Source organism: Athalia rosae, chromosome 3 (assembly GCF_917208135.1).
Source record: "Athalia rosae chromosome 3, iyAthRosa1.1, whole genome shotgun sequence".
NCBI classification, from domain to species: domain Eukaryota; kingdom Metazoa; phylum Arthropoda; class Insecta; order Hymenoptera; family Athaliidae; genus Athalia; species Athalia rosae.
The window spans coordinates 1,490,246-1,509,377 of record NC_064028.1 but is presented as its reverse complement, the minus strand read 5'-3'; the positions used below and the strand labels follow the sequence as shown (position 1 = coordinate 1,509,377).

Here is a 19,132-nt window from a genome sequence, read left to right as displayed (position 1 = left end):
AAGACATTGGTTTTGTAGATATCTGTTCACTGTAAAACAATAATTAAAATACAACTTTCAGTCAGTACACAAAAATTTCGGAATTGGGCAGCGGTGCAAGAAGTTTTCCTCCAAAATGGCTCGGCGTATCGCTAATTTTGTTTAGACAATAAACTGGGGCTCTTAGGAAAAGAATCGTCGAGGATGGTTGAGGCTTAGGCAAACTCCCAAGTACGACAAGTGTAGACACCTGAGCAAAGAGGATCTAATGGATAAATTGAGGCGAGGAGAATCTTACTGCGTCAAATTTAAGGTACCAGATATAAGATGTTTGATCAAAATACAAACAATCACTGTCTTGTAATTATTCTTTATTTTTTTCCTCATTTTTCCTGCATCATTTTCAATTTTTTACTTGATTTTCAATTAATTAAAAGACCTCCCTCATCCCCCCCATTGATATGCAGGTGGAGTGCCACGACCTTGAATTAATTCCTAGATTTTTTTCCGATTTTTCAATTAATTCATAGACGGATATATTGAACACAATAATTTTCCAATCGCCGCATCTTCCCCAGCCCCTCAAGGCGCCTAGTGATATGCTCTCCCGCATTACACGCGGGTCCGCGACCAAAGCGCCTGATGATAGATGCACCCGCATTACACGCGACTCCTCCGCTGTAAGGCGGGTCTCGGTGAGTCAAGGGGCAAGAAACTTGGAATTTTAGTTCAGGCAAGTGCCGCTGGCTGGTGTTACGCTACTCGGCGCTAGTAGTCACTTTTTCGGCGGGGAATATGGGGTAATTGAATAATTCATTAAAAAATCGAAAATAAATCGGGAAAAATGGCAAAAAATTGGGAATAAATCTGGGATGGTGAAGCTGGGTTCCATTTAGTGAGCACTCAGTTGAGTTTCATAGCAAATAAATAATAGTAAATGTGATTTGTGGTAAGAATGTGTTATTTATTCATTGATTTTTTTGCAAAGCGCATGTTATGAAACCAATCATACTTAGGCAATAAATTTTTATCAATATTACTACCTCTTAGAATTCCATATCTTTGTACGTAGCTTCTTTTCTCAAAATTCTAATCATATCTCATTAACTAACGACGCTTTAACGGTACAATTATTCTTGATGGCGCTTCTGTCGAATTTTTTTTTTACTTTTTTTTACTGGCGAACACTGTGTCAAGGTTAGAAAATTTCTCAGTGACATTGGTGAACAGCAATCTATTATTAACCTCAGAATGTTAGTGACAGCTCCCACTGATTATCGAAAATGAAATAGAATCACGTGACAATCTTACACGTAAAATTTTTAAAAGCAAGCGATACCATTTACCAGTGGCACTAAAAGTTAATTGATAAAAACCTTAAATCGTGAACTGCCAAACATCTGTCAATATCACGTGGACTTTGTGGAAACTCATCGATACCGAATAGTCTACTTGCGTTCAGAGCTGACGATATGACAAATTTATCTTCGTTGAGGTGTCTGGCTCGACATCCCTGCTTGCTAGAAACGCATAAAAAGGTTGAAAGAATGTATAATCAAATATGCAGCAACATTGAGAAAACCAATGACAAAAAAAAAGATAATAAATGTGTAACAGAAGCTGATACTGACGAATTAGTCGAGCCTACAACATGCTGTATGTCTGGCTGTGCAAACTGTGTCTGGATTCAGTATGCGGAAAAATTAAGCAAAACGATGGAAAATAGTGACGAGGATATACAGAAAATGATATTGGATAAAATAGAGGATCCAAATATGAGGGCGTTCCTTAGCTTGGAGTTACGTTATCGAAAATTGAGACCTTAATCAAGGTATCTTCAAACCATAGAAATTAATTTGTAAATAAATTACTATTAAAGTTTCACCCAACTTGTTTCAAAGAACTGACTAGAACGCTACTTCATTTCTGAGAATTAAAACACCCGTTGCTATCCCTAGAAGATTTCAATAATTTACATAGCGTTTAGCAGATGCAGTCTGCAATCTACCAAAGGATTGTAACGTAGACATTATGTCAACGTCTACCAAGGAGCCCGTGGTCATGAGAAAAAATATCTGCACAATAAATTAACACAATAGATGGTAACATTTATTTGCATTTTGGAATAATATGGGTTGTCTCCATACACAATACGTACACAATATCATAATTTCGTAACTAAACATAGTTGGGTATATTAATGAAATAATGAATTAAAGAGTGAATACATTCAGCTTTTTTTCTGTACAAACTGTGTGAGGTGCACGCATTGGTATTGCTTCATGTACTTGGTAATAATTTGGCAGGTCGCGTGCTTCCCTAATTAGATTTAACCATATACTTATGATTTAGAAATGAGATACTATATAAAACAATATAAATGCTATGCTTGCTGTACGTTGAATGGTACCAAAAAAAGTTAAGTAATACATATTTGAATTAACAAGAACTCCTAGACTCTTACTGTGTTTATCAGTATTTTATAATATCAACAACAAATTAGATATGATTTATAGACCAACAGCTGCTTGAAAGTCTATTGTTTCATCTCTCATTATTTATCACATCTTGAGAAACCATCTTGACATTATTTCATTTCGTTTCAACAAACACTCTGGCTACAATATGATGCAAGTAAATTTCTGACTGAAATTAAAGGAATTTGATTTTGGTCTGAATAAAACGTGTCTGACTAGAGCTGCATCTAAACACTGACTGCCCACGAGCACCCCCAACACACTACGTCAAATGTAAGACGATTATTACTAATAATAATTGTTAATCATACTAATTTTAATACACGTTCTATACTTAGTTTCAATATTATATCTGTTATTCTACAGTTTTTCACATTTTGCTATGCTTGGAAATATATGGTTATCAATTAAATCATTTCCATCTAAATAAAATCTATCGACTCGATTAGCCAAGGAATTTAAAGCTATGTGATGTTCTCGAATATCAACAGATTTGAGAGTGGTACACCAAAAATGAGGATAATATCGTCGTTTCAAAATATTATTAAACGCTAATAGATTATTTATCAATCTGTATGAGATTCATCATTGACTTCATGAGTAATGGCTGTAGAGCAGTGAGAAACGAAGTCTTGGAAGAGACGGTTAAAAATTAATCCAAATTTGGTGCAAAGGTCATGGAATAGCAGAGCTCTGAAGCCTCAAGCTCAGTGCATACGACGATAAATTCCGCATAAATGAAATATTCTCAAATCGTGACACATAATATTTTATATTATTGAAGCAAAAATCTAATGTTACTTCACCTTGACGCTAGTTTTCTTACAATATACATAATAATGCAAGTTGTGGTTACTATGAACACTTCACAACATTAAAATATATTGTGGTATATAGCCGGTATGTACTAATTTAATCGTTACATATCATTTACCTTCGTTAATGTTTATTTAGTTATTGTTGTAGTCGAGAAATGGTCGTATCGCTTAGCCCTTATGATTGGCTTAATATATATATTAAATATTTCTTTATATTGGTTAGCGCAGGATAAATTAAGTACAAGTGGTCAACAATGAACCACATATCAACAAATAACCCTTCCCACCCCCCTCTTTGAAAACTTATCCTATTATACTTACACTTCAGCAGAGCAGGCTATTAAGAAAAAGCATTGTCGTGCCTTCGTTCGAGAGGGATCGCGACATCACGCGTGGTTTACGTCATTCCAAGTAAATCTTTTCATTACAGGAAATTACTAACTTTTTCTTTCCAGAAGAGGCACACAGCATCAAGTACCAATGTATCGTTCATTTTAACATACAATGATAATCGAAAATAGCAATTGTTAATTTAATTGCGCATTATGTCCACTTTGAGGTTTATAGAATTTGTTAATATTACCAAATTATGAAAAAACGTGAACAATTATAGAGCAACATTACGCGATAGAATTTCTTTTTCCATTATATCAGAACCATTATTCATATCCCAACGATCTTTATGATGAATTCAGAGAGATATGAACGGAAAAATTACAATCGGCGAAGAGATTATAAGATTTCACGAGTGACTTTCATGTTTAATAGCCAACTCTCAAAGTTTGTAATATAACTTTAATATGCAGGTGCCTGGAAGTCTCCCATACCTCGTTGCTGCTGTTGTTGTTGATTGAATGGTGGTTCTTGATAAGCTGCGTCGGTAGCATCAGGATAACTCGTATAGCCCGCTCCACCGACTGGATCCGCTTCATAACTTGGGGCAAAAGCTGCGTCGGTTCCCTGCTTGAATCTTTGAAACGCGAACCAGGCACATCCACCCTGCATTGATGATAAAAAAACAACGATTAAGTCGCGGTTCGCATCTAGCAAATTATCCAAGTATTTTGATTCGATTAAATACTAAAATTAATTACAGATACGATCACAGCTTACCCATGTAAATATTGAGAAGAAGCAGAATGCAATGGCGGCTTGAACATTGTTTACGCCATATCCCTTCTCAGGAGTTTCTGAACTGCCCCAGGCATTGGCCAGGTAACAAAATCCAACGAAATATAGAAAAGCCCAGAGTCCAGAAATACTGCAACACATTGGAATCGAATAATTCACAGATATTCAAATGCTTCTGATCAATACAAGTGATGGTGATGATTAGGTAGAAGATGAAATATGTTTGGAAAAAACTATTTTGTTGCTACTAAAATTGATCGATGCATTCCACAGTGCTAAGATAAAAGTAATCATGTAAATTTTGCAGGCAATGCTTACCCAAGATCTAAGAGAACGTAATGCTTGCGTGTCTTGACAGATGACATCTGTTCAAACAAGTATTCTCCAGCAAGAAATCCGATACTTCCCAAGAATGCCAGAACTCCAATCCCAACGCCATAATTGCAGGCGTTTGTGTCTCCATTGTAAAGGCAGACTTCTTTTCCATCACTCGCCGTAATGTAACCTTTGCTGCTTATGCACCCAAATACTATTATCGCAAACAGCTGAAAAACAATTAATATTCAATACCAAGATATTATTAGATCATATATATTGATTCTCTAAGCCCTTTAACCTCGGAATTGGCTCAGTGTCTAGTTGAGATACAAAAATATAACAAGGACAAGATTTCATGAAAACTGCATGCATAGTTATTGATCTGCACTGAAGGTAGTATATTAAAGTAGAGCTTTCTCTGATTTTTTCTATTAAAATGTCATTGCCTCAAAGCCTATTCAAATAAGATCTGAATAAAGGTTGGTCTGTTCAAATTCAATCAAGTGCTTTGCACACAGGTGAATAACTGTGTTCGGCCTACTAATATGTGCGCAGTAATCGTCAGTGGTGAAAAACTTCAGCGAATACCAAGTTTGATATTTATAAAATAATGGATTACAACTTTGTAAAGATTGTTCAATGAAATTGAGCTCGTTAATTCAGAGTTTGAACAAATCAGTTGAAAGAAAATAAGGTTGTGATTATGTAAAACAGAATATTTTTTTGCAGAGTTTATGAAGGCGTTCTTCAATGCTCGAATCAAAAACAGAGAATCGTAGGTGGACTGCGATCCCGTTAAATTGCCAAACCGATAAGGTTTTTACTCAGGATGTGGTTAAATAATTACGATAATTAGCACATTCTTTTTCGAGATATCAGAAACCACTATTCTCTCAATAAACGATCGCGAATTGACCTAGATTAGGTTCTGAAACACCATGAAAAGTTATCTCATGGGGCGTATCGCATTAATTCGTGAAAAATCAATAGGGCAACCCCATCGTAGGAGGATGGCAAGGAGGTAGGAGAACAGGTCGCAAGGGGTGGGGGAGTCGCTGTCAAAATCGATGTCTGACAGGAGTTGAGCGTCTCTGCAATAGTTTGTATGACATAGAATTGGGAACATTGGTTAGTACGATTGAGAGAGAATTGATGACTTACCAGACATAGTGCTCTTAGGATGACCTGAGGCCTTTGCACAAATGCAATCGGGTCAAAAGGAGCTCCGGCCTTACCACCACCATAAGCTCCGCCACCGTCCATCTTTTCACGACTGAGGCACAGAATGGGCTGAAAATTCAAAGCGCCGAATCCATCGGGCCTGGTAGACGGTTAACTCGACGACCAAAGAAACAGAATTCCAGATAAAAACCACCAGGGGCGCTACCAATCACCAGCTTCTCAATTTAAAATATTAGCAACAATCAGTTGCAGATTCCGGGTCTTCTTTATTGTTTACCGCGCCATCAAGGATTCTGTTGGCGTTGATGTTGTAGAAATTGTCATCCTCTACGAGAATTTGCTCCTGTGCATAGTTGGTGAATCAGCATATTCTTGCAACATTTTTGGCTGTAAACTGCACTGGTACGTCCAACTAAAGTGACAATTGGTTAAATTCTCTGACTTAAATTTACATTCTCATCGAAATTTGAATAAATTCTTACAACTTTCAGCGTCACGCCAACGTTTGTAGGAAATTTGAAAGGTTCTTCAGGTTTATGCACATTCAGTCAGGCAATCAGGTAACGTAAGTATGTGCATTCATTTTTACTTACCGTTAGACCTCACTTAAGATTACCTGTTGCCCTAGAATAATAGAAATGATCCAACATAGTACTGATCCAACGATTTTTGTAAAAAATGTAATTCTCAAATGAAGAATTCATTTTGGATTGTCATACGCTGTTGGTTGCATTGATAAAACATCGACGTTGACAGGCCTATCAAGTTTGGTATACGAACGATGCAAGCTGCCCATGTGAAATCATGAATGAAATCAGTTGTGCATCGCGAAATTCGAATGCAGATAATCAGAGTAGCAGAAAAAATGAAATTGCTTATGAATATTCATATAGAATCCGAGTATAATGTAAACTGCAGCGTTGAATATTACTTTGCTTGACAACGTATTGAATAAATTGAAACCTTCAAATATGCTTGAGTGCGTAAAATCGCCGGAAGCAATATCAAAATAATAGATCTGATGAAATGTCGAGACCTATAATAATACAATTAAACTTGGTATTAAATGTGCAGTATATGCAGAATTAAGACATTTAATGGGTACATTTTAAGGCAAATCGACCGTCTGGTAGAAGAAAAATATAAAAATAAACAGGACACGTGAATATAGTATGTAGGTAGGTTACATACATGCAATTAAAGAAGACAGAGACGTGCAGAGCCCAATTATTAAGCAAAACAGCATAAGGGAATGCCGCTTGTGACGTAATATTCTTATATCGTGAACAGGTTGAATGGAAATTTATACGATGTATACCTGATTACATTTCACTTAAAGGTGTGCGTTGGTATTACATACAAGGTGTGTCCATAGGAACGCTATCGGCATATATAGAAGCAGAAATTGAGCCGCTTCTTCATCGACTGCGCGTGTAATTTGAACATCGTACAAATAATATCTAGAAAAACTTATTCTGATTCAGCGAACTCAATATTTAGTCTCTCGATGAACGTACACAACAATTATTCCCATATGAAATACACATATAAATGTATGATTAATTGACACTTGTGCCAATACACAAGTAATGTATGTACATCATACAAATTGGAAATAATAAAAAAATGGTTCTCGATAAGGTCGATGTTACAACTGCGAAAATAATCATCACGTAATTATCCAAATAGAGTATTAGCAAAAACAAATAAAAAATAATCCGTTATATTATAACTATTATAGGCAGGTAATTTGTAATACTTGACACTCAGTCAACCGCGAAATATTACACAGGAAGAGTAATCCCGGCGAAAGAATTCTAACGTTTTTTATATCGATAACCCAATAATTAATACGCAAACCGTAACACTTCTTCAACCCATTGAAGGAAGAGCAATGCAGGCAGTCGAGCCACGCTCTCATTTCCATTTAAAAATAGGAAAACGTAGATGCACGTCTGTCACAGTAGAATGACCAACACACATATATATAACGTATACTTTTAATATTATATAAACGTTTTATCAAACCGGTAATAAGAATACGCATGGCATTAGTATAACATCGGACTATGCGAGACAATATTCATTCTTATGCGAACATTCAGCATAATTACACAATTTACTGTCTCATAAACACTTATCATTGCTTCCCTTTTACATTACACCTTGTACAAATATTCATATATTTATACGTATGAATATATTACCACAATATTAGTTTCAACACAAAAACCAGCGGACCCGTTCCCATATCAATTCATTTCCCCGTGGCTGCGAGTATGATAGGGGGTGCTACTTCGAATATTGAGAATATATTTCAATTACAATTGAAGTTTTCATAATCAACGATGATTTCCATGGACCCGATCAGATTATCAAATTGAAAACCGATTTGAGGGGAGCAAATTTCGGTGGATCATGAAAAGAATAAAGAAATAAAAGGGGTTTTCCATCAAGCGATTGTCGCACAGACTGCGATATAATTGAATGATGTTTTATTGCTCAAAAATCGATTTTTTTTTTTCCATTTCTGTGCTGCATGCATATCCATATCAAGCGTATTTATGGCGGGTCCAGTATGCACATGTGTGCGGTATCGGGGCAAGGCACTGGCCTCGTGTATGCGTGGGCGCCGATATGTGCGTGTAAGATTGTGTGGGTGCGTGTATTTTCGCTTTAAGCCGATGCTGCCGCAATCTCAGAAGTCGTTGCCGCGCTGACAGGTCCCGGTCTGGTGCTGTGGAGTCAACCGTGCATTTTGCTGTCGAAAGAAATTCATTTTTTAATTATTGTTGAAAAATTTTTAAAGTTGAAAAAAATCAATCAAGAGACCGACGAACAGTACGAGTCAATTTAAATATCGTACCGTTTCCGTTGTGTAAATACGCTATGGTATAGATGGCAAGTTTCTAACGACGAAGCGATTTCTCACAATCAGTCCCCCCGGTTCAGTACGTAGACGCGTGCGTCGCGACGCTCATACTACCGCAGCTGCGTTCTCTGTTATATTAAAAGCGGCAAATCATCCGCCTCACACTCAAGGAAAGTCAGTGACTTCGGTAATAAACTGGTAACGAATAAACCTCGAGGGAAATTTTAACGTAGTTCCCAAAAATACGTTCGAATAATATTTTATAGAACTATTGAATTGACAATCCGTTCGTCTCTATTATTACGCTCAAAGAATCGAACGAAGGGAACCTGATTACTTAGTCGAAACCCACCACCGCACGTGGTTCTTTGAATAAGTGAAATACGATGTGCGCTCTTTGTGCGAACGATAAGTGAGGAAAATAAGAAGTATATCGCATGAAAAAAGTGTCGGTGAAAATTTACACCCAATAGATATGACTGAGAAAAGTTACGTGAAAGTTCTCAGTTTTTTTCGCTTGTGGAAAATAAATTGTTTGATGGATATTCTCCAGTAAATTTTACAACACAGTGAAAGGAAATGGATACGTGGTGTCTGGAAGTTGAAATTATTTTATCTTAATGGAAAAAGAAATAGATATGCTCGTCATGACCGCAAAACTTGTGGCACAAATGTGTTCGTATAAAATAAGCCTTCGGGCAGATTGTGCGCGTGTCAAATGGTCGAGTTGATACAAACGATATCGTCAAGCGGGTTGGTTGGCCACATGTGGGAAATGTTTATAAATATTGATAACGTATTATTTTAATAAACCGTGTACAATATGCGCCAGCGCTGACGTATGTACCAAAGCTTCGCGTATACCGATACGAATATCGAGCGTCAACAATTTTCGTATTAAAAAATAATTCCCCGCTTCTTCGATCTCCCTTATCTTTATTTTCATCATAATCTTCGCATACATTTCACGCTAACAAAGAGTGAGAAAAAAATCAACACCTGCTTTATATTATCGTCAAAAAACCACCTCGCAAGTTTGCAGCCGCGCCAGTTCGTCCCTGAATTATAAAAGTACAGCCAGCCTCTGTCTGACCAACATACGCGATGCTTTGAGTGCGAAGATACATGTTTCGCACACACGTACCATACGGGCGATTTTGATATCCGAACCAAAGCGTAACGTAATTCTTATTTCTCCCCATGCCGATAAACTACAACTATAGTCCATTTATCATCACAGGCCTGAATCTATCCGGAGTGCAGATTGTTGCTAAGCGGCTCCAAAAATCGCGTTCCTAATTCCCGGTATACGTAAAATTAATTGAAAAAAATTATCACCCCGCGTTTCATTTATCGGCGTTGAACTATTTTTATACCAATAAGGGCAGATTGAGGCTAAAAAAAGAAGGACAACCAGACTGTTGAATAACGAACGACGTGATCGGTTAACTTTATCGATAAATTATGAAGCACAAAGACGACCGACGGTCACACCTCCTTCGTTACTGATGTTAATTTCTTTTTCTATTTTAGTTTTCTCTTCGATGCGTTTATCCGTAGCAGAATAATTTTCCGCTCGTCGACAAATGATGAACGTTACTGGGTCGATATATTTAAAAATAATCGTGGGATTATACCTTCGAAATCGGACTATACGAGTGATATCTTCGGTGAGTGGTGAATTGGATTCTGGAGCCGGAATAGCCGGTGAATATCAGCTATGTTGACGACGAACAGTAAAAAGCCGGGAAAGCTCTGCCCCGAGGAAGACGACGCCTCGACCGCTACGACACCTTGGAGTGAACTTCTCGTTCATTCCTCGGTTCCAGCGGCGGCTGTTGCTGTTAAATTGGGCGAAGATGTCCCCGACGAAGAGCCACTCGATGTTATTGTACCCCCGGATAAGGAGAAGCCAAACGCCATTGGGAACTTCCAGAGAAGGGCTCTCAGCAGGATGAGCTTTAAAGGAGAAAATGGACCATTACTGGGAAGGTAATTCAACATTACATAATTATTTCCCAAACATACATTGCATCGATTCAACTATCCGGAGGTTGAATTGTTGGAAAGAATTGATAGAAGTTTATTAAGAAATGAAACAATCAAAGGACACCCAACTTCGTTCACGTGGTAGGACTGCATCGTGCGTCCAAGATTTACAAAATATTAATCTTAATATGATATCGTATAACGGAACACTAGGGAACGTTCGACGAAGTAGATAATAATTATTGCTAAGGGGAATGCGTACGAAAATAACAGATTATCGTATCGCAAGTTTCGCGTCACTGCAAACAAGAATATCGTTACATTCGTAAAAGTGTTACAATAACTGTGTATACATATAGATGTGCAACGGTTACTTCCCTTTATGATATACACGTGCTCGACGTTGTCTGTACAAGGATATGTACGAATGCACTTATTGGAACGTTGGACAAACAAAAAGATCTTTGGAAAGAATTCGTGCATACAGTCACGCTTGAGTAAATTGATTTTCTGTCTATGACAATGATAACAATAACGCAGGATAAATATATTCTACTCATATCGGTACATATATTTATAAAGTTAAGGGTCACGGGGTCGCCGTGCTTGGTCTCCCTCGAGATAGTTGTACGTACATACTTGCCAATTGTATATACATTTAACTATACAGATGCAGTATATAGATGCAGTTTAAAATTTTTCGTGTCTGTTAGAAATAAATGATGGGATTGAATATGTGAAAGCCGGTTTATAGGAATGTGAACGGGTTAGACGTATATACCCGTATGTACAGAAAACAAGTGGGAAACTGCATAATCCATAGGATGCACGTACTATACCTTGTCGTGACGAATGCGACGATCTCCATCGCTACTTATATTGCACCTTGTGAGTAATGCAGTCGCCGTTCTCCAGTTCGTTCGCCTCTCGATACATTAACTGTAATTAAAGTGAAATATATTTATAAAGGAATTTCCATCAATTATAGACAAGTGTTAACCCGGATGTTAGAAAATCGATTCGACTGGAAATCTTACCTCTTCTTACACTAGTTTACATTATCATTGTCAAATTGTACTTGCAGTCTTTTTTCTTTCTTCAAAGCCATTTGCAATTTTACCCTTTCCAAGTTATAATAAATAATATTCGTGGTGTGAATTTTTCCAGCTACAAAAAATTCAAAAATCTGTTCAACATACGTATTATTTTTTTATGTTGATTTTTTTTTTCACTTACCGATGGCCTTCAGCTGCGTCATTTTGATCGCCCACTTGTTTCATGATATGCGGCACTTGGTGTGCAGCAACACTTCGATAACCCTTGAAGACACTCTTTCACCTGCGATGTGTAGACATAGCTGTTTTAAATATGGAACAACGATAGGCTTATAGCGTGGGAATAGGAAGGTAGTTTGGTACTTGAAATAGCATCGGGAAGCTCTAGAAATTTGGAGCGCAATAATGCGACTGAATACACGGAAATGTAGCCGACTAGTTCTCGTTTTATGAATTTTATTTATAGCTTTAAAAAAATTCCGCATACGCGAAATTGACCCGCACAATTTTCTTCGATTCTCGTGGAATAGATATCAATCACGTTAAACTCGTTATTATATACTATGCAATCGTTTAGAACAGACGCCAAACAGTAAACACGAGAAAGCAACAACAAGGAGATCTGACTGAAGATTTCATCCGAATAGTTAACAATGGGCATCTGTGTCGCATTGTGTAGCGTGAGTTGCTTTCTGGTTTGACCGACTCTAACGAAAAGTTAAGATCAACCGGGCGACGGTTGGTCTGTAAAAAACAATCCACACTGCACCCGTACGCGGTCGTCGCCAAAAGCGATATACGAGGTGCCGTGGCTAGGCAAGGCTTTCCAATTAGAACAGTCTGCAGTCAGTCATGTCAGTCTTGATCATGAGCTCGATGAGATAAAATCGAACAAATTTTCGCTAATTTTTAAGTCATAATACCTTGCATGAAAGTCGTTGAAAAGTGTCGGACTGAACTCCAGAGGTATAAATATACCATACCATTTTATATTTTCAACAGCTTACATATTAGCCCAGAATTTAGAATTTTGTATACTGCATACCATAACGTGGGGGTGAAAAGTAGCTTCCATGCGAATGTACGTGATGTTATACGAAACATAAAAGAAGATCTATGGGAATAGACAATAAGCTGCCATTGGCTTCATCGAATAGTATCGTAAAAACTAATATATTCCATCATATTTAAAATGAGTGCCTCGTATTTCCGTAAATCTTACGCAAAGTTCTGTATAGTGTCTATTTTTAAGATTCACGCGGTCGACGCGATCGTTTCGCACATGCGGTCGTGTAGACATCTCAATTTAATTTCTGCAACTAAAATATACGAACATAAATGATAATAATATCAATAATAATATACGATTCTCATAAAATTCGTACTCTTCAAGATCTTTCACGCAGCTGGTGCCCTTGTTAATTACGCTTACAATTAGTCAACGAGGCGTAGTCCTCGTCGAATTTACAATCATCACGATGCGTGCGGAGTTCCTGGCAGAAGGTAAAAAAAAATAAGCATGATATTTTTAAATAATTGCTCTACGAATAAAATAAATATTCGTCAGAGTGCGTTGTGGTACGCGAGAGTCAACTGTTCGAAAAGCGAAGTCAAACGGGCTGCTGCGTCATCGAAGATCCGAGGCATCAGTGACGATATTCATAAAGAAACGATTCGTGCGATAGAGTGATTTAGAAAAGAAACCCATTAAAAGTATCTCCTGCATTTTCGGTACCACGTTTTTATTCACGCCGATAGAAGAGCTTCGAAAAGTACCGAGTATTTCAAGTACGTACGATGCATCATTTACAAGTGTGAACTCAGCGCACGTGTGCCGATAGAGACAGAGAGAGAGCGATAGAAAAAAAAAGAGAAACGATATATCGATACAGGGTTTGAAAATTGATGGATCAACGATCGAATGGCGATACTTTGACGCCATGGAAGGTAATGACTTAAGATTTGTAAGAATTATAAAAATTATTATTACCCCTGCCTGCAGTAAATTATATTCTCATGACGAGTGACATAATATAAATCGAGATAAGAGCAATACGGTAAAGTGCGGTAAAGTTCGTGACGAATGTGGTGCAAGCGTTTGGTTTGGATTTTTCTGTGGCTCTGGACACGGTGTGACATCTGGTTATAACCGCTCCCGAAGGATGAAGGTGACGAGTAAAAGGTTGATTATTTATCAGTGAAAAATAGTATGAATTGAATCACCGCTTTTCCAAATATATATTGCATATTCATATATAAACAGCCATCTTGTTCTGAGTTGCAGGAATGCTAAATTTAGCCAAAACGTCGACCGCCATTATACCGATAGCGTATGTATAAAGTTTGCGGGCAAAAGCTCAAGTTGAAAACCGACTACCTTGAATACTTACGAATGAAATACTGAAATTCATCGTAACTATTAATGTACGTACGATCCGGTGCGCCTCGAAGTTTCTTTACAAGTAATGAAAATTGTTTGAGTGAAAAAAAAAAACAAAAGGAAATTCACAGAAAATCAAGGGAAAGAAAATGCTGGAAAACACATCGAGTGCTATGTTATGAGGATCTCTTCTCCGATCTCTCAACAGTTTATGAGCAATAAAAAGATGCTCTAACAATTTTTTACTCCACAAGTGAAAATGTTCAAGTGTTCAGATAGTACAACGATGAATAACAACGATGATAACGATCGTCATTTTTTATTCGTCACGTACAAAATAATTACTATGGTGGTTTCGGTGTTTGATGCAGGTGATACGTAGTAGGTTTCACGTGTAGTATCGTTACTATTAATACTTTTGGTGTGAACGCTCTGGTGAAATCGGTGTAAAGGGTACGTGTATCGATTTAAAAATAAAAATTCGATCGGATCTTGCCGCGTCAACAATATGGTGAGCGACACGCCAGGTGCCATTCCCGGGGGTCGGAGTCATCTCGGAGACAACATCGCCCTCTCCGGGCTCAGGAGGGCGATATCTCAGGTTTCCATGCTCGTCTTCAAGGCAACCTCGTCCGGAGAAGCCGCGTGGCGCGAGGAATTTCACAAGTACGAAAAGTCCCCCATCAAAATCATATATTTCAGGGGGTTCTTCCACTCAGGAGGGACACGCGCCCCTGAATTCTCGAAAATTCGAATCAGAAGTATGAATTTTCTCACAAGTCAAAATTTTGACGAATTCAAAAGATGTCAGGGACGTCTCCTTTGTTGAAAAATGTCTCGTCGATCCCAATAGTTTTTTGGTTCCCAATGGGATCAGAACCGCAGTCCATAGATGAAAAAAAATTGTGCAACTTCGCACAACTTCGATTTAGAAGTACCAATAAAGCGTAATATTTGCATACAGCCTTGTCAAGAAATAAAGCTCTGTAGATATGCGATCTATATTTATCCTGTACAACCGTCAATGCGTAAATTGTTTACGAGTTCTGCCAACAATAACGCGCTTAACTATATTCTAAAACGTCGTCGCGTTATTATTATATTATACGGGTATAAGAAAATTTTTCCATAATTATTGCTCCTTTTCCGTATATTGTAATACATAGGGTCGTATGCAACGTGCATATTGTATTTACTACATTATGCACGTATACATACGTATGTATACCCAATGCCTACGCTTTCTTATACGACTTCAATTGATCGATGTTAATCACCGTACACTTATTTATGTATATCGCTAATCTACGCCAAGGATTTATTTTCAATTGGCAATACGTACGGTAATATCAACGATCTCTCATACCGTGCGGTTAATTGACTCCAACTAAACGCGTTTAATCAACTATTATTTGCGAACATATATAATAATATAATTTAACAGACGCGAAGTGATATACAAGTAAAACGTCTCAGAGATTTATTCAATCTGACGTACCGTACACGTGTACATATATAATTACACATTTTCCTATTTACTTTATACAAAATTCAAATGGGCATATTTTTCTTGTCCCAATTTTATTCGAGACCAATACGAGAACGTGGCCATCACACCCATAGTTATTGCAAAGAAGAAGAACTGTAATATTTAAGGACCATAAATCTTTTCTTTCACAATATCCTCACGTTACAAAAGATGTGGAGCAAAGCCACCTGTCCGGGATGTTGTTTTTTTATTTTTTTTTTTGCTGCTCGTATTCTACTTGAAACGAATTATTTTTAGTCTATACTTAAAACTCGTACGAGTACAAAGAATTTTTCGTAGAGACAAATCGGTTGGCGAAACCTCGTAGAAATACAATGAGTGTCACTTCCGGTATAACGCGGGCATCGCCACATGCATCCGATGCAAAAACTTTGTTGGCTGCTCTTGGCGCCGGCGATATTGTTATTGCAATATATGCAGCATCTGGATAATAGTAAACTACATTACATAGAACCATGAGAAATCCGCGAGGAATTCGATCGTTGGAATGTTAACGCCGCTGTAGAATTTCGGAGAAGGCTAAATTCTCAACTAGAATATCGAAAAGCCGGAAATCCGAATTCGCTAATCGAGTCGATCCACTTATCTCTCTATAGAGCAGGGAAACAGAGATATCTCGATTGTTCTTCGTCGTTTTATTTTTAGGATTTTTAAACAATCGTGCGCCGAACAATTTCATACCCTAAACGAATAAACACCGAGATCTCGTTCTTCTTCGAAACGCTCGAGAACCAGCGTCAGCTATTCTCGTACGAACGCGGTAAAATACTCGGCAGTAAAATTCACCTGTCACGCTATTCGTTCCGATGAATTGTCCGGTCTCAAAGTTTGTATCTCCCGGCGATTCTTATCGTACAGTATTCGAAATAAGGCTATTATTTCCACCGTTGAAATTGCAGGCACATTTCCCAGCGAACGTGGACAATTTTTGTCATCCGGTGAATCGGACGGAGGTTGATCTATACCTAAAATTACTCACGAGCATCCGGAGCTCGTGCGGCAAACGTTCTTCAAGATCGCGATCGCGCGTATCATAGCGCTTCGTAATAGGTACGTTACGAAACTTTGACTAACATTAGACCGTGTCAGAGCGATCAGCGCCAATATTAGCTCAACGCTTTTTAATCAATCAAAACTAGGAAGAAAAAGCCGAGATGAAATCGTTGCACAATCCGCGTATCCGACGCCCGCGGCCGGCGGATCCTCCCTTATAAGTATATAGAACCGAGCGATGGGAGAGGAATTAAAAAATGATCAACGAAGCGCGAAATAATGAGAGCAAAGTGGTCCGCGTAGCATCTGGTCTTCGCGTCCTTCCCTTTTTTTTTCTCTCGTTGAAGATTTTACAATCACCGTTTGGATTATCGACATGTCGCGCGATGCGCACGTAGAGAATTCTAGAAGTCGTATGTACGTGTACCGGAATCGTGATCCGTCGGGAAATCCGTTGGGAATCGAAACGTTGTTGCGGCTAGAGAATATTTTCCCAAGAGCAAATGGGTGTACGCCTCGCGGATTTATGACCGTTATAATCGTGCGTTACATGCGAATGTGTGCACTTCTCGTCGTCTGCGACTGTACAAGCGTATAATTTTCAAGGGCGGTTGTATACTTCAAAGTTCAGAGACGAGACGAGACGTAGAGAAACCTTGGATTTTGCATCGCGGCGGCCGCGCACTTCTTGGCACAGTTTTCAACCGACAAAACGTTGATTATAGTCGTTTGGTTGTAGCTAATAACTCTCTTCCCGAAATACGGAAACGCCGGAGGTCACGTTACTCCGAATTTAATTCCCGCTAATAATTCATAACGACGACGTACATCGCCCCAAAATTTCGCGCTACATCTTGCAGACCGATTTGAGGAAACCGTCGGATTTACACTATCGTCGAATTTCGTACATTTCACTTGGATCCTTTTTCCCCCCGTGCCGCAGGGTCGTAGAGCATTTCGAAAATTTCGCTGCCGCGAGACCCGGTAAAACGTTTTGCTACCAACTGGTCCGCTCAATTTTAATGAGAGACCAGAAGTTCAGAAATATTCTCGCATGTACATATTATCGTTGGATATTATGTACACCTATGCCATGTATTTTCACCAAAGTCTGTGGCTCGAAATAGAATTACCCTGTGCAAGGAATATAGAGGTAGGGAAGGCCGTTATGCGATTTAAAGTGCGATGATGATATTTTCAGAAATAATATTTAGATAATATCACCAAATGGTATCTAAATCGATAGCTGTATCTGTATATATAGATGTCACTTTGCAAATATTTACGCAGTGCTGACCTAGGGTGGGAAATGGTAGAAAAAAAAAAAATAACGAAGAAAACGAACGTAAATAAAAATTTAAAGACTAAAAAAACTTTTACGCTCGACCGCGTGATTACGTCGGTGAATAATTTTTTGCACGTTGGGACGTTGAAATTATTTTTATCGTCATTTCTCGATTCGCAGGTACCGGCAGACGAGATTCAGCACACGAAGGGTTCGGAAAAGGGTGGTTTTCAAACACGGCGACTGCAACGTCGTTCAAGGAAACGTGGCCAAAAGACGTCGAAGATACCTGCAGGTGAATAAATCGCGTCGCTGCGTTATCAAATACGATTATACCATAGATAGTTCAAAGCCAGATGCGATTGCTCCGAATTCGTCGAGTCGTCAATTTTGACTCTCCGTTTACTTTTTCACTTTTTCAGGACATTTTTACGACCCTCGTGGACGCGCAGTGGCGTTGGACTCTTCTGGTGTTCGCTCTAAATTTCCTCCTCTCTTGGCTCGGATTCGCAATGGTGTGGTGGCTGATAGTTTACAGTCACGGTGACCTGAATCGAGGAAATTTTGAAAATCCAAACGTCACGTTCACCCCCTGCGTGGAAGACATTCACAGTTTCACAAGCTGCTTTCTATTTTCGGTGGAAACGCAGCACACGATCGGGTGAGTAAAAAACGTGCGAATAAAAATCTGCGACGGATAAACGAAATTGGCCGATAAAAAATCGACGCAAACCCTTTCAGGTACGGGTCGAAACACACGACCGAAGAATGCCCCGAGGCCATATTCGTAATGTGCATTCAATCTATGACCGGAGTCATGATCCAGGCGTTCATGGTTGGCATAGTATTCGCTAAATTATCCCGACCCAAGAAGCGAACTCAGACCTTGCTTTTTTCGAGGAACGCAGTTATTTGCCAACGAGACAGTCAACCTTGTCTGATGTTCCGCGTCGGAGACATGCGGAAATCTCATATAATCGAAGCTCACGTCAGAGCGCAGTTGATCAAGAGAAAGGTGGGTTGTCAGACGTGCACACGATCGTCACTTATCGCAATTTATTTCCCCGCCTTCCCTCAGATTATAAATTGTTATTAACCGTCTCG

General features: G+C 38.5%; 3 protein-coding genes and 2 long non-coding RNA genes across 15 annotated transcripts in view; 3 read left to right on the top strand and 2 right to left on the bottom strand.

The window, feature by feature from the left end:
• The first annotated feature begins 796 nt into the window (after positions 1–796).
• LOC105685401 (oxidoreductase-like domain-containing protein 1) lies at positions 797–1,882 on the top strand. The gene has a single exon (XM_048651545.1). The coding sequence runs from the start codon at positions 1,452–1,454 to the stop codon at positions 1,803–1,805; it is 354 nt and encodes a 117-aa protein (XP_048507502.1). The 5' UTR covers positions 797–1,451; the 3' UTR covers positions 1,806–1,882.
• Positions 1,883–2,066: 184 nt separating this feature from the next.
• Positions 2,067–6,130, bottom strand: LOC105685400 (synaptogyrin). The gene is made up of 4 exons (XM_012399441.3): positions 5,885–6,130; positions 4,724–4,950; positions 4,388–4,535; positions 2,067–4,273 (listed from the first exon to the last, which is right to left on the bottom strand). The coding sequence occupies exons 1-4, from the start codon at positions 5,984–5,986 to the stop codon at positions 4,070–4,072; spliced, it is 681 nt and encodes a 226-aa protein (XP_012254864.2). The 5' UTR covers positions 5,987–6,130; the 3' UTR covers positions 2,067–4,069.
• On the top strand, positions 4,131–4,867 carry LOC125500132. The gene is made up of 3 exons (XR_007277333.1): positions 4,131–4,309; positions 4,371–4,610; positions 4,713–4,867. It is a non-coding gene; the product is annotated as an uncharacterized LOC125500132 (long non-coding RNA).
• A 40-nt stretch (positions 6,131–6,170) lies between the features above and the next one.
• The window catches only part of LOC105685398 (G protein-activated inward rectifier potassium channel 3-like), a 28,763-nt gene continuing 15,801 nt past the window's right edge, over positions 6,171–19,132 (top strand). For 3 of the 10 annotated variants that reach the window (XM_020852077.2, XM_048651532.1, XM_048651539.1), the window contains exons 1-4: positions 10,311–10,769; positions 18,209–18,323; positions 18,451–18,689; positions 18,770–19,043. In XM_020852077.2, the coding sequence (XP_020707736.2) occupies positions 10,498–10,769; positions 18,209–18,323; positions 18,451–18,689; positions 18,770–19,043 (900 nt within the window). In that variant the 5' untranslated portion in view covers positions 10,311–10,497. Of the gene's footprint in view, positions 6,308–6,396; positions 6,475–8,765; positions 9,546–10,310; positions 10,770–12,502; positions 12,788–13,780; positions 14,868–18,208; positions 18,324–18,450; positions 18,690–18,769; positions 19,044–19,132 lie in introns of those variants that run through there. The other 7 variants (XM_048651536.1, XM_048651533.1, XM_048651535.1 and 4 more) reach the window with 7 other exon arrangements.
• LOC105685402 lies at positions 10,601–12,502 on the bottom strand. Of its 2 annotated transcripts, none has more exons than XR_007277329.1 (3): positions 12,003–12,502; positions 11,606–11,952; positions 10,601–10,736 (listed from the first exon to the last, which is right to left on the bottom strand). It is a non-coding gene; the product is annotated as an uncharacterized LOC105685402 (long non-coding RNA). The 2 variants fall into 2 exon arrangements; XR_007277328.1 differs by having other exon boundaries at positions 11,606–11,933; positions 12,003–12,499.

Coding starts and splice junctions, on each gene's coding strand:
- LOC105685400 (XM_012399441.3), bottom strand. CDS start 5,986: ATGGACGGTGGCGGAGCTTATGGTGGTGGTAAGGCCGGAGCTCCTTTT. Junction 4,536..4,723: donor TACGTTCTCTTAGATCTTGG/GTAAGCATTGCC, acceptor AATGTGTTGCAG/TATTTCTGGACTCTGGGCTT. Junction 4,274..4,387: donor TCTTCTCAATATTTACATGG/GTAAGCTGTGAT, acceptor TCATCAATGCAG/GGTGGATGTGCCTGGTTCGC.
- LOC105685401 (XM_048651545.1), top strand. CDS start 1,452: ATGACAAATTTATCTTCGTTGAGGTGTCTGGCTCGACATCCCTGCTTG.